General features: G+C 42.7%; 1 protein-coding gene across 1 annotated transcript in view; it reads left to right on the top strand.

Annotated features, from left to right (window-relative positions):
- Positions 1-12,527, top strand: part of LOC143210551 (uncharacterized) — a 259,814-nt gene extending 247,287 nt beyond the window's left edge. The window contains 4 exon segments of the mRNA XM_076427492.1: positions 416-860; positions 1,324-2,619; positions 2,906-3,254; positions 8,576-12,527. Of these exon segments, the coding sequence (XP_076283607.1) occupies positions 416-860; positions 1,324-2,619; positions 2,906-3,254; positions 8,576-8,740 (2,255 nt within the window). The 3' untranslated portion in view covers positions 8,741-12,527.

Below are 12,527 nucleotides of genomic sequence, written 5' to 3'. Positions count from 1 at the left end.
CTCCTTCTCGTTCGTGTAATTTTTCGGACAAAGCCGACAATTTGCTACCAGTCGGTCCTGTTTTCTTTAACTTTCGTCCGAGATGAAATTGCGGCGGATTTGAACTGTGACTTTTCGTTTTGGTTTTTCGTCGATCGATCAGTGTCGTCGTGAAACGTGGTTTCGGTAAATGTGTCGGTCTTTATACATTTTATGTTGTGTACTTCGTGGAGTGGATGGATTCATTGATTTATTTGTACGTTAATTCGTTGATTCATTGACAGAGCGAACCGATCGAACCCTACGATATTCGAATTTCCCAAACCGTTAAACCAAGTCCTCCTGGAGAGCAAGAAGCTCTAAACCCATCGGCAGCGCCGGTGGCAGAGACAAGCAGCGTTCCGTAACTTCAATAGACAATTAATCGACTTTACAGACGGGGGACGCATACCGGATTACGAAGCGATCGACTCGTACCCTCGACGGCTGCGATACAATCAACTGTCTCCGGTGTCAAGAAACTTTCTGCGCAGACAGGAGGAGGATTATCCGAGCGACTTCGGCGGCGCACAAGCGGACAATTTCGCCAGGAGCGAAGAGTACGAGCTACCCGCTCGCGATTTACCGCTCAGCAGAAGCTGGCCGGATATCTCCTACAAATACAATCCATCCTGGACTATGGAGGAGCGACCGTTGATGTCATTCACTTCTGAGAAATGGCCCTGGAGGCAGCCTCAGCCCGAGGCCAAATACTGGCCTCAGCGAGGCAAGTTTCTCCCTTTGGAGAAGGGCTACTGGTCGCCGCTGATCAACGAGGACCCTGAGGACCTGCCTGATAAGATGCAGCAACAGAGATTGCATCATTCCTGGGACGGGAACAGGTCAGGATACTTTTTCTAATTACTAGGCAGCGGATCTTTATGCAAAATAAAAATATATGGTAGCGATTGTGAGCAACAAGAGTTGGATAAAAATTTACTTCATCCCTTAATAGATTTTTTACATTGAGAACAACATAACGATATTCTTAGACCTTTCTGATCCTTCACTGTTTTATATTCCACTCAGTCAGTTTAATTAATCTCTATCAATCTTTCCTCTCAGATCCTCCTGGCCCCATCTTTATGCAAAATACGAATATTTTGCAACGATCGTGGGCAACAGGAGTTGGATAAAAATTCACTTCATCCCTTAATAGATTTTTTACATTGAAAACAACGTAACGATATTCTTGGATTTTTCTGATCCTTCACTGTTATATATATTTACTTAATCAGTTTCTTCATAAACGCATAAAAATCCGCAGTCCACTAATTACAAGATTCTCTCAATTGTTCCTTGCAGATCCTCCTGGCCCCTGGACAACAGCCTGAAGGTCTACGCTCCCTGGGACGACTCCGAGAGGTCCCTAAAACCCTACGACCCTAACCAACCGAGCCTCACCGCCTGGCAAAAGCCCACCAACCACAACGACTCGAGATCCTCCAAACACGAGCCGCAACAGAAGATAGTCCTTCCCCAAATAACAATGAAAACATGGAACAGTCTGACCTCAGACCCGGCGACATGGCCGCACAAGCTTCCAGGCGCAAAACCCTGGCCCAAGGACGAAAACGGTAAATCCTACAACCCTAACGCAGACTTAGTAAAGAAACTAGGTTTGGACAAGCAGGAGAATGTCTCCTGGTCGAAGGAAGAATCCGAGAAGTCGAACTCTGAAAAGAAATCGAAAGAAGACAAGAACAGGATGTTCAGCTCGAAGGAGGCTTCGAAAGAAGAGGACCTGTCTCATCCCGAGTCCTTCGACTATAGCAAGCCGGATAGCGAAAGGAGCAACTTCAGCGACTATAAAACAAAGCCGGATGATTCTCCAAAGTCTTGGACAATTCTAGGAGAGACAAAGAGTGGGAAAGACTGGACCAAGTCGGAATCGATGCAGAACGATGATTCCTGGAGGAGGAAACACGAGGAGAAGCCTACTTGGAGCAACGATTCGCCTGCAACCTTGCCTAAGATTCAATCTGTGGGCGCTTGGGTGATGTCTGCTGACCAATCAACGTGGAAGCCCTATCAGATGAAGCCGATGGAGTCTCCCGACGAAGCATCCTCTCGCAGATGGTCCAAGACGAAGGACAAATGGGCTAGCAAAGGATCTTGGGCAGAGAAGGTGAATGATTCCTGGATGGATCGAAGCGAGCAGAACTTGTGGCCCGAGAAACACGTTGCCGAACTATGGAAGCCTAAATCGGGATCCTGGTTCGCTAAAACCTCGAAGAACAAAGAGGGAGAGTGGTTGAGCAAACCCGAGTCCTCCTGGGCTGCGAAGTTAGGGGAGAACGAGTCCTGGACTGCCAAGGGAAAAACTGGGTCCTGGACTAGTAGGAATGGTAAGGCTTGGGGGTCTAAAGCTGCGAACGACGAAGTTGCCAAGTTCAATGGGGAGTCCTGGCCGGTGAAGGTGAAGGAGGAAGCTTGGAAAAGTGGTGATACTTGGCCTAGGAAGTCAGCCGAAAGGAATGGATGGAGCTCGAAGAACAATGAGCTGACTTCTTGGCAGCAGAAGATCAACGACGATTGGAGTTATGGGAAGAGCAGCACTGGCACCTGGCCGGCCAAGTGGAAGCAGTTCGCCTACCACAGGTAGGATGATGAGTTTGGGATAAGGAAAGATAAGAATGACTCTGTGGAGTTTGAAACATCTTTGTGATTGAAATTGCCTTGGACTTGGAAAAGTTCCACATCCTGTAGTAAACTTATCGCTGTAGCTTCCCAAAAATGTTCAAATCGTATAGTACAATATTTAAGTTATCGTCTTTTTTAGAGCGTCCAAATATTAATTCGAGTAAATGCCAGGTTTGTCCGCACTGTGCGTCATTTCTCTTTTCTCGAAAGTTGTACAACTTGACCCGTGTCGTTTGTTTTCCAGAGTGACAGCAGTACCAATATCAAAGCCAGGCACGACAGCGGACGCGTCCTCAGCGAAATCGAAGAACGCGTTCGTCGCGGTGTCCGCGGTGTCGTCTCAGAAATCGTTGGGCAACGAGTGGCGTAAATCGGAGGACGAGAACAGGAACGAGAACGGAAGGACGGAGGAGCAAGATCGGTCCGGTAATCAAGTGCAGGTGGGTCTGGAGCGACCCATCTACGCCTGGAAGAAGGACACCGGCTCCAGGACGGGCTCGACGAAAGGCAATAGCACCGACCCGCTGGAGAACGAGCTGGAGGCACTCAGACAAATTGACTTCTGGTCCTCCTACAAAGAGAACGACGCCGAGGTGAGCTCGATCGCGTTTCATTAAATTGCGACACGGAACAGAACCCCCTCTCGATATTTAATTGAATCTATTCCCGGTGAATTAACATCGGACGGGCACGCGAACTAATTCGCCGATGAAAGTTCGCGGCGAATTGCCGCACCGACGCTGAGCGGTCGAATTTTAAGGTGATTGGATAGCCGACGCACATGTGCCGACCTCCTTGCATCCGAATTGGAGAACCGTGCACTTCCGCTGGTTTCGATTCCGCCGTATCGATCTCGAAGGTCCGCGAGCAAAAATTCAATTAAACGCCCCGCAGAGAACGTTCTAACGTGTTTGCCGCCTGGCTCGTTTCTTCCTTCGAGTGGAACAAGGTGGTTGCAGAAAATCATGAATATCTTCTTAACATACTTTTTAAACGAATGATTTTTTAAAAAATCACTTTAGGCTAAAAGATTCGTCATTCAAAGACGCACAAACTGGATTTTGAAATTTTCATTTAGGCCTGATAGTTTCGGAGATAAAATGGATTTTTCACCCCAACTTTGAGGGCTGTGTTCATCCCCTTAACACGAATGCCGGCAGCTATAAAAAAATACGTGTGAAATATTTTTTTGAGTTCTATATCATACCAAACTTTCATTGAAATTGTGTTACGGTTGGGTATCCTCCCTTGTTAGGAAATATTCAGAAAGCAAAGCACAGGAAAGGATAGTAAGGTTCTGTCGTATTTGAAATAAATAGGAATTGACAGGTTATCTGAAAGATGGCAACGAGTTGCTAAAAATAATGGAAATTATATCATTGAATAATATTAAGCATATATTTTTAACAATTGATTCAAACGTTTTCTTTAAACTACGACAGAACTTTCTCTGCAACCTAATATTTTATTATTTATGCGGCCCGGTTTCCGCAGGGCGTGTATCGAACGAAATCAGTACGAGGGAGAAATACCGCTGAAGGGACACGTAAGTTTCGAATTAGTTCTGGACTGAACTGTCTTAAGGGGATTCAGAAGTTCGCAGGAATTAGATCTAGGGTCGATAGAAATACTGTTAAGGGGACAGGGTTCTGGATTACGGGGAGGATTAGAGGGGAACATCGTTGATCCGGTCTGTGCTGGGTAAGGCGAATGAAAGGAGCCTGTGGCACTCATTTTCCCCTGGGATCTTCATAATTTGATTAACGCAGGCGCCGGTAATCTTACAAATTACTGCAACAACTAACAAAAAGTAAATACCGACAGCAGAAGAACAGAAAGCGCTGCTGAATTAAACAGAAAGCTGCTGCCATTTTTTCTAATTTCTTCGTAAATGCATAAACATCCGCATCCAAGCGATAACACTTGCAGATGGAAAATAAATAAGAATCGTACCAAGTTCTGTTGAATTTGATGCTGCAGCATTTTCTGAAAATTTTATAAATCATAAACACATAAAGATCCCGGTAAAGTACGTTCCCGGATCCGCAGATATGTTAGCCAATCATGATATAATATTGCGTATCGTAAATTGGCAGGAGCTATTACACTCGATATTCTGTTTGTTAACAGTGTGCTTTGCGGTCAAATACCGTGTTCGTTCCAACCATGATCTGAATTGACTGTTCACCGAAGCTGGTAACATTGATAACCCCGTAAACCGATCTCATCAATCGCCTCGTGAAATTTTCATCCGCAGATTATAATACGCGATCCACAGTGCCTCGAATCTCCCTATCCGTCTCTTTATTAAAAATTAAATCGCAACTGTGTTCGGCGTAGCTGGGCTTTTATTGAAAAATTGATCGTTTCAACGTGAAACTGTCGGCTTACGCGATTGGCGTCAAATGAAAATGATTCATTGATTCTACAACGTCCAAAAATCTCCACTAAAAGCCAGGTGAATATTCAGTGAATACCTAATCGAGCAGAAACGAACTAAGAAAAGCATGGTCCCCGATATAAAAATCCGGAAGTAGATTCTATCGAGAATGAACCAGAAAGTGGGTCCATGACCGATTCATCGGATCCAGTCTATCGAGCGTGCCTTCTGACGGTCACGGGAGTTATGGTCGTTCCGAACCGAAGTTACGCGGGATTGGATCCTGTAGAAAAGTTCGACAGCGACTGGTCGCGAGAGTAAATCACTCTCGAGCTCTCTTGACAACGTGACCGAAGTTCCACAACTGCTAATTCAGAAATCAGACCCACTTCGGTGTCTTCGCTGAAATTCGAAATTTTGCAATATTCAAACGACTCTTTTGAAAGTTGATCTGCGATTTGTTGTTATGGTTATGTGGTGCTGAAAAGAATACCTTGTTCTTTGTCTGATCAATAGTTGACTTGAACCACTTATCGGCAGTTCGTCGAATCTGTGAATGCGAAATATTCGAATTCTCACCGAACAGAATACATTATAAAAATAGTTGACTAGTATTCCATATATTTTAAGTACGCGTATTTTAATTCGTATTAATATTTAGGATACAGTTACTAATTTTCGAAACCATAGTCTCGATACGGAAATTAAGATTAATGTTCTAAAAAATTATTCAAATTAAAGTAAGGAAATTATACAAATGTGAAATTCGGACACGTGAAATACTATACACGTGTACACGTTGTACTTAAAATGACACGCACTAAAGCACGTGTGTGTAAATACAGGTGTGTTATTAATGACTGCGGATCTTCATGCGAAATAAAAAATGTCTGCATTGTTTGCAAGACACAGGTGTCAAATAAAAATTTCCTTCTTCTTTTAATTATCTTACTAAGTTGAAACTAATACACTGATGTCCTTAATCTTTTTAACGCGTCCACTGTTTTAATTTGTACGTAGCCATTTCTGTCGTAAATCCATAAAGATGATTTGATCGTCCTCGTCTGACCACAGGCGGACCTATATCACTTAGAAGCATCATCGTCTCGAATCTAGAGATGAAAAAGGTTCCTGAACAGTAACACAGGCTTTTCCCGTTTCTTTCGGACTATTTCCCATGGTACACGGGGAACATTGTTGGAAGAATGCTTCCCTCTGGATCATTTGTCTCCCCACGTCCCCGTTCCAAATTGATCCATCGTGGATCGTTTGTCTTTATCACCGCGACCCTCGAGCGTCTACTTCGAAGAGACTTTTACCAGCTCCTCGGTCCCTTAAACTTTAGTTACCTCGACTTTAAGGAGAAGGTTTCAAGTAACGTCGGTCTTCTTGGTTCTCGAATTAGTTCTCTCTCTGAAGCGGGAGCGGCGCGGCGGGTAAACAGACCGGAAGTCGGTAAAATTTTACTCGATCCCCGGGACACAATCGTCAAACAGGACTCTGTACAGTTTTAATTCTCGTTCGAGTACACGGAACCAAATTCAACCCTTCTCTAACGTAGTTGCAAAGGGGAAACTTTGTTCTTCAAGTTCACGTCGATTTCAATCCTGGAGAAAAATTTTCCAGACTCCTTGGAGGCGTTTAAATCTCTGAAAAGCAGCTAGGGAAACGAGAAATTTGCGATAACTAAAAAGTTACTCGTACCTTAATTTTCAAGGCACCATAGCCAAGAGCACACTTCAGTCTTCATTCTCACAGTGATTTCAGTCACGAAACAAATTTGTCAGGCTCCCCCAAGACGGTCGACTCGGCAAGTTGCGAAAAACATTCGGAATGACGGAAAAATTTGGAAGTCGGTAAAGTTCGACTCGATCGAATTAATTCTCGTTCCAGTACACAAAACCAAATTCAATCCTTCGCTATCGACGGTAAATGAATTTATGTAACTGAAGACGTCGTTGCAAAGGGCAAACTTCGTTCTTCAGGTTCACGTCGATTATTCCAGACTCCTTGGAGGCGTTCAAATCTCTAAAAAGCAGCTCAGTGAAGCGAAAAATTTGCGGTAACTCTTAAAAAAGAAATCGTATCTCAATTTTCAAGACACCATTACCAAAAGTACAGTTCAGTCTTCATCCTCGCAGTGAATTCAGTCACGAAACAAATTTGCCAGGCTCCCCGAAGACTGTCGACTCGGCAAGTTGCGAAAAACATTCGGAAAGACAGCAGTTATGTAGAGTGCTTAACGAAATTGGCAAGAGTTGGATAGATGATCGTCGGTTTAACGAGTGTTGACCTCTCTGGCGTGGTCCTAGCATCAGTTAGGCTAGTGCTACGAGGACAGTATTTAAGAGAAGCTCGAAACAGCTGGTGCAGCTGGAAAGACACTCGAATTGGAAGTAATCCTGGGCATCGCGCGGTACCTTTACGTGCCGCAATTTCCGGGATCCGTTGACGAGGACGTGCACGGACTGGAGGCCGGCACACACCGGAAGTGACCGATGGTTTCCTTCCGGCGCGGCACCGGGGCTTACGTGATCCCTGGTCTGATTGCGAAAGTTCACCGGGCCGCGGCCGTGCCGAACATAAAACTCCCTTTCTTTTTCCGATCGCGTACGCCTCGAGGAAACTCGAGACGATTCGCCGCGCGAGTTATTGGAATCTTCGACTACGAGGAACAAATTGACTGACGGTCGATTGTTCCCCACTTCTTTCTGTCGCCCCGCGATCGTACGGTGGTTCGAGGAAGCGTGTGTACCGGCCGAAAGTCAAGACGTTATTGAAAATGTCATTTCAAGGTCGTCGATATCTTTTTCTTGTAAATGTATATTTTTCTTTCCTCGCACATTGTAGTTGAAGTGAACTCTGTTGAATTTGTACATGGATTAAATAATGCTTAGAACTAATTAAATAATGAGAACACGCCTATATTAATATATATAAATATATAAAAATATAGTAAAAAATTAATATAAACATATAATATATTATTTATAACTAGACCGCGGATTTTATGCATTTATGACAAAAATGAGTAGGTGTAATTCAAAACAGGAAAAAGATTAAAAGTGTTTAACAATGACGATATACTATAATATTTTTAACATATAAAAATCATTAATTAGGAACATAAATGTTTACTTAGCTCCTATAGCTTGCAATTGATGTATAAACATTTTATTTTACACAAAGATCCGCGGTCTATTTATAAGATATATTATACATAACATTTATTCGAACCTGTTATATAATGCTCCATAATGAGTTCTTAGAATAATTAGTTTCACCTTGAATTTCAGAATTTTGTCTTCATAACGTTACCCTCGATTACACAGTTATCTGAAATGGATAATATTTTGGATTTTGAAGGTTTCCGGTATTGTTACTTTATAGCAAAAAGAGTTTTTCTAAGCTATTGAACTTCGAAAATACACTTTTGGCCAGTAATTTTCGAGGAAACTGGAGATTTTGTTCTGTAAGATTGGAATACTCCACTTTGAGGCTCCAAATTGATAATCCTTTCCTTCTTCTCCACAGAAACGATCGACGGCGACCACGACACCACCAAGTCCAGAGAAGCCGTCGACGATGGCAACGAATTCGACATCGACGACTTCGCAGCGACGAGCAGCAGCGTCGAGCGTCGCGACGTCCAGCACCGGGCAGCTCGAGACGAATCGGCGTACGATCTCGATGAAATAGGCTCGTAGATCCGAAGATCTAGCCCCAAGATCTAGCCGGTAGGCTGCGCGACGTCTCCGAGCAATTTCCAACGACCCTTATGACCCGCGCCATGGCCCCCGATTTTCTAATCCGATCGGCTAAGAAACGCCATCGTAATTCCTCTTTTCGCCGACTGTGCGTCGATCGTAATACAGATTGGCTGTCGAGATCACGATCTCTCTGATAGTGCCCGCTCGATCATCCCCCCACCATCGATCAGACGAAAATACAAGTGATCGAATGTGGAGATCGAAGCTCTGGACGATGTGTTCGAAAGAAAAATTTGTATGACTTTAATTGAAATGTAATTTGAACCTCGTAAAAAATGTTGAAAAAAGCGAACAAAAATGGTGATCTGATGGTACATCCTCCACTTAAACAACACACGACTTTCTCTTTCGTGCACTGCATTTTTACCCTGCAATAAAAAAAGCAAAAGTGGTATGGAAATGCGTACTTTGATTTTTCATATTTGATGCGATGACAAAAAAATGCGTGAAATGACGTCCGAAACGCCAGTTGTCAAGATTTACCATGAGTTTGCGATATAAAATAAGGTTAAACAATAATTAGACTGCGGATTTGCATGCATTTATGGAAAAGTTAGCTGGGTGAAATATAAAACAATAAAATATTAGGACGATCTAACAATAGTGTAACCTTGTTTTCAATGTAAAGATGTCGTTAAGGGATGAAATGAATTTTTATTTCACTCGTATGTCCCACAAATGATGCAGAACATTTTTATTTTGCATGATGATCCGCGATCTAGTAATAACTAGACTGCGGATTTTATGCATTTATGACAAAAATGAGTAGGTGTAATTTAAAATAGCAAAAATATTGCGGTTTAAACATACTATTATATTGTTTTCAACCTACTAAACATAATAGGGAAGAAAGTAAATTTCTATTTCACTCCAGTTTGTTGCAATCCAAGTAAGACATTTTTATTTTGCATAAAGATCCGCAATCTAGTAATAACAAAAGGAAAAATCAGAAACTTGCGTAAGATCTTGCAGTGGGTTCCCTCTAATGGAAGATCAACGATTCCCTAGAGAATCCAGGAAGTCCCTCACGAAATAAAAACCGCATCGATCATGATACGTTAACGTTAACCGGGCAAACCGATGAATTCCGAAGCAGGGTTGGCTGTATTTTTGTACGAGAGCCTTTTTCCTATTCGAGAGCCGAGTCTTCCCTCTCCTTTCCGCCGCCATATTTTCCCTCGTAAAGGATCGAGCTAAACGGCCCCTTCGTTCCGGTTTCCCCGAGACTCGAATGCCAAGTTCGTGTGCACGGAAAGAAAGAGCCCTTTTCCACTCGAGCTCGAAACCCGGAATCGATTTTCACGCGCTGCGGACTCGACTATTCAATTCCCTATTCGATAATGTGCGATCAGAATTGAACAGGAACATTTTCTTGAAAGTTCGCAACACGAACGCGAATAATTACATGTATCTCAACCCTTTGCACTCCTTTGTCGAGTGTGACTCGGCGTCAGTGAAAGAAAAATGTAAATAAAACGCGGGTTCTTATATGTATTTGGATCTTCGTTTTGTTTACTTAAAACGAATATATGTTACAACTAAATTTGAGAGCTATGTTTAATATAATTAGTAGACAAAATTGTTTAAGGTAAGTAGCAGTCGAGGAACTGTGCTTTGAAGTAAATTTCAACAAGATTGAAAAATAATTCGGCGTGCAAAGGGTTAAGGTGGCAAACAAATAATTGTATTATTGTTAGACTCAGTGTATTTAGGGCAAAAATGAGTGGGTGCGATTAAAAGTATAGTGAAATAGCTGAAGTGTATGAACTTTCTTTTTGAGTCTTGAAGACTCTGCTGAAAATCTAAAGGCAGAGAGAAAAGAAATGGATTCAAAGCTGCCGGGACCCTCGAAATCGGAGTGGCTTCCTCGGGAAGAAGGGGAAAGAGGATTTCTGTTATTCCAGAAGAGCTGGCTCTTCGAGAGCCGAGGAATCGGACTCGCGGCAGATTTGCTGCCGAGGATTTGATCGCGTCAAAGGGGAAACGTTCGCTGAGAATTAGACCGGAGCCCTTTACGGGGTTAATGTAAGAGCTCCCGGGAGCTTAAAGGGAACCCGTAACTCTGCCGATTGCCGGAGCACAGTTCCCTAGAAATACCCGGGGATATTTTTTCTACGGGATTGAACGCGGCCAAGACCTGTCTGCTCCGATCCTGGGATATGCTAATGGCGGAGCAAACACCTCGGAAAATTTGTAAAATCAGAGCATCGAACACGTTAACCCTCTGACAAGAGTATCCGTGTCCATTGTGAGCCAGCCTGTCCAACATACGATTCATTTTTCATTAAAGATTACAGCTAAAAAGATTAGAAAATGAAATCTGAACTCGTCGAATGCGAGATGCACAGCGAATAACGACAATAGAAATTGATCATAAATAGACAGCGGATCTTTATGCAAAATAAAAATGTTCCACGTGAATTGCAACGACCTGAAGTAAAATAGAAATTCATTTTTTAAGAGTAAGTTTAAATTTTTCTAATTGGTTTACTGTTTTAAATCGCACCTGCTCATTTCTGTCGTGAATGCATCAAATCCGCTGTCTAATCGTTGAAACAGAGGAATGGTAGTTAGTGACCGAGGGAAATATAAAATGGCCGCGTGTGTCGATTATCACGGTTCCAACGCGTCGTCCGTTGTAAAATAAGAGAAATATTCGTAGGAGGCGCTCGTGAACTTGTTGGATTTTGCTCTGAGAACCGTGCAGCCGGAGAATCTGTTGTCTCGTGGCACCCTTCAAACCCCCCATCTTCTTTCGACGGAATTTTATAACAAACTACAAACTAATCCACCGATTTGTTAACATTAGACTCACCGAAAACTGTCGTCGCATGATCCAAAACCAGTTTCGTTACAGCAACGCCTTATCGAATATCTGTATTCCCCATATTACGGGAAAAACTAGCCTAATTTGGACCTTTTTATTATATAATATTGGACATTATTAGTATCAATTGATTATTAATTATGGACCTAATTCAGTTGTTCCAAATTGCGATTTTTGCATGTTGTTCCATAACAATCAAAACTGGAAAAAATTTGTCACTGTTCAAATAAAATGGAAGAAGATTGTAGTACAACTGTACGATATCATTCGTAAGATTGTATAGGAAATCAGGTCCAAATATTGCCTAAGTTTTCCCGTAAACGTCGTGTTTGTCGATAGCAAACCAGCATGATTTATCTAGCTAATAATCTGCGCTTTTAAATGCAATTTATCTTGCTTGTATATTCGAGCTGATCGAGAGGATCGATTACAAATCATCGAGACCGTGAGCGTTTTGTAAATATTTGCAAGAAAAATTTCGAGCGGATAATGTCCGTTCATACACGTATTGATTTGTGACTTTATTTGCGGATCGATGATCGTAGTACGAAGAATTCTGTAGATCGTGCGTTTTAAGTGTTTCGCACCGAGGCTTTCGGAGATGAATTTGTTTTTGTATTCTGGATTGTTGGTTTTCGCGCTTGTATGGGTGTTCGTGTGGGGGGAGGTATGGGGCGGCATGGATAAGCAAAAAAACACACGCACACGCAGTTGTACACGCACAGAACAGCGTAGAATAGAAGGGATGCGAGGGTGTATGTCCCCGAGTTCTCCGGGTTCATGGAAATTCGTGTACCTTTATAGGATCCTCTGTATCTACCCGTACCGTAGGATATCGATTTAAGGGAAACGAGAAGAATAAATGTCGTACGATGTACGTCCGACCTGT

The sequence above is a fragment of the Lasioglossum baleicum genome, chromosome 7, assembly GCF_051020765.1.
Source record: "Lasioglossum baleicum chromosome 7, iyLasBale1, whole genome shotgun sequence".
Classification (NCBI taxonomy): domain Eukaryota; kingdom Metazoa; phylum Arthropoda; class Insecta; order Hymenoptera; family Halictidae; genus Lasioglossum; species Lasioglossum baleicum.
Note: the sequence above shows the minus strand (reverse complement) of the source record. Positions and strands in the feature narration are given on the sequence as shown.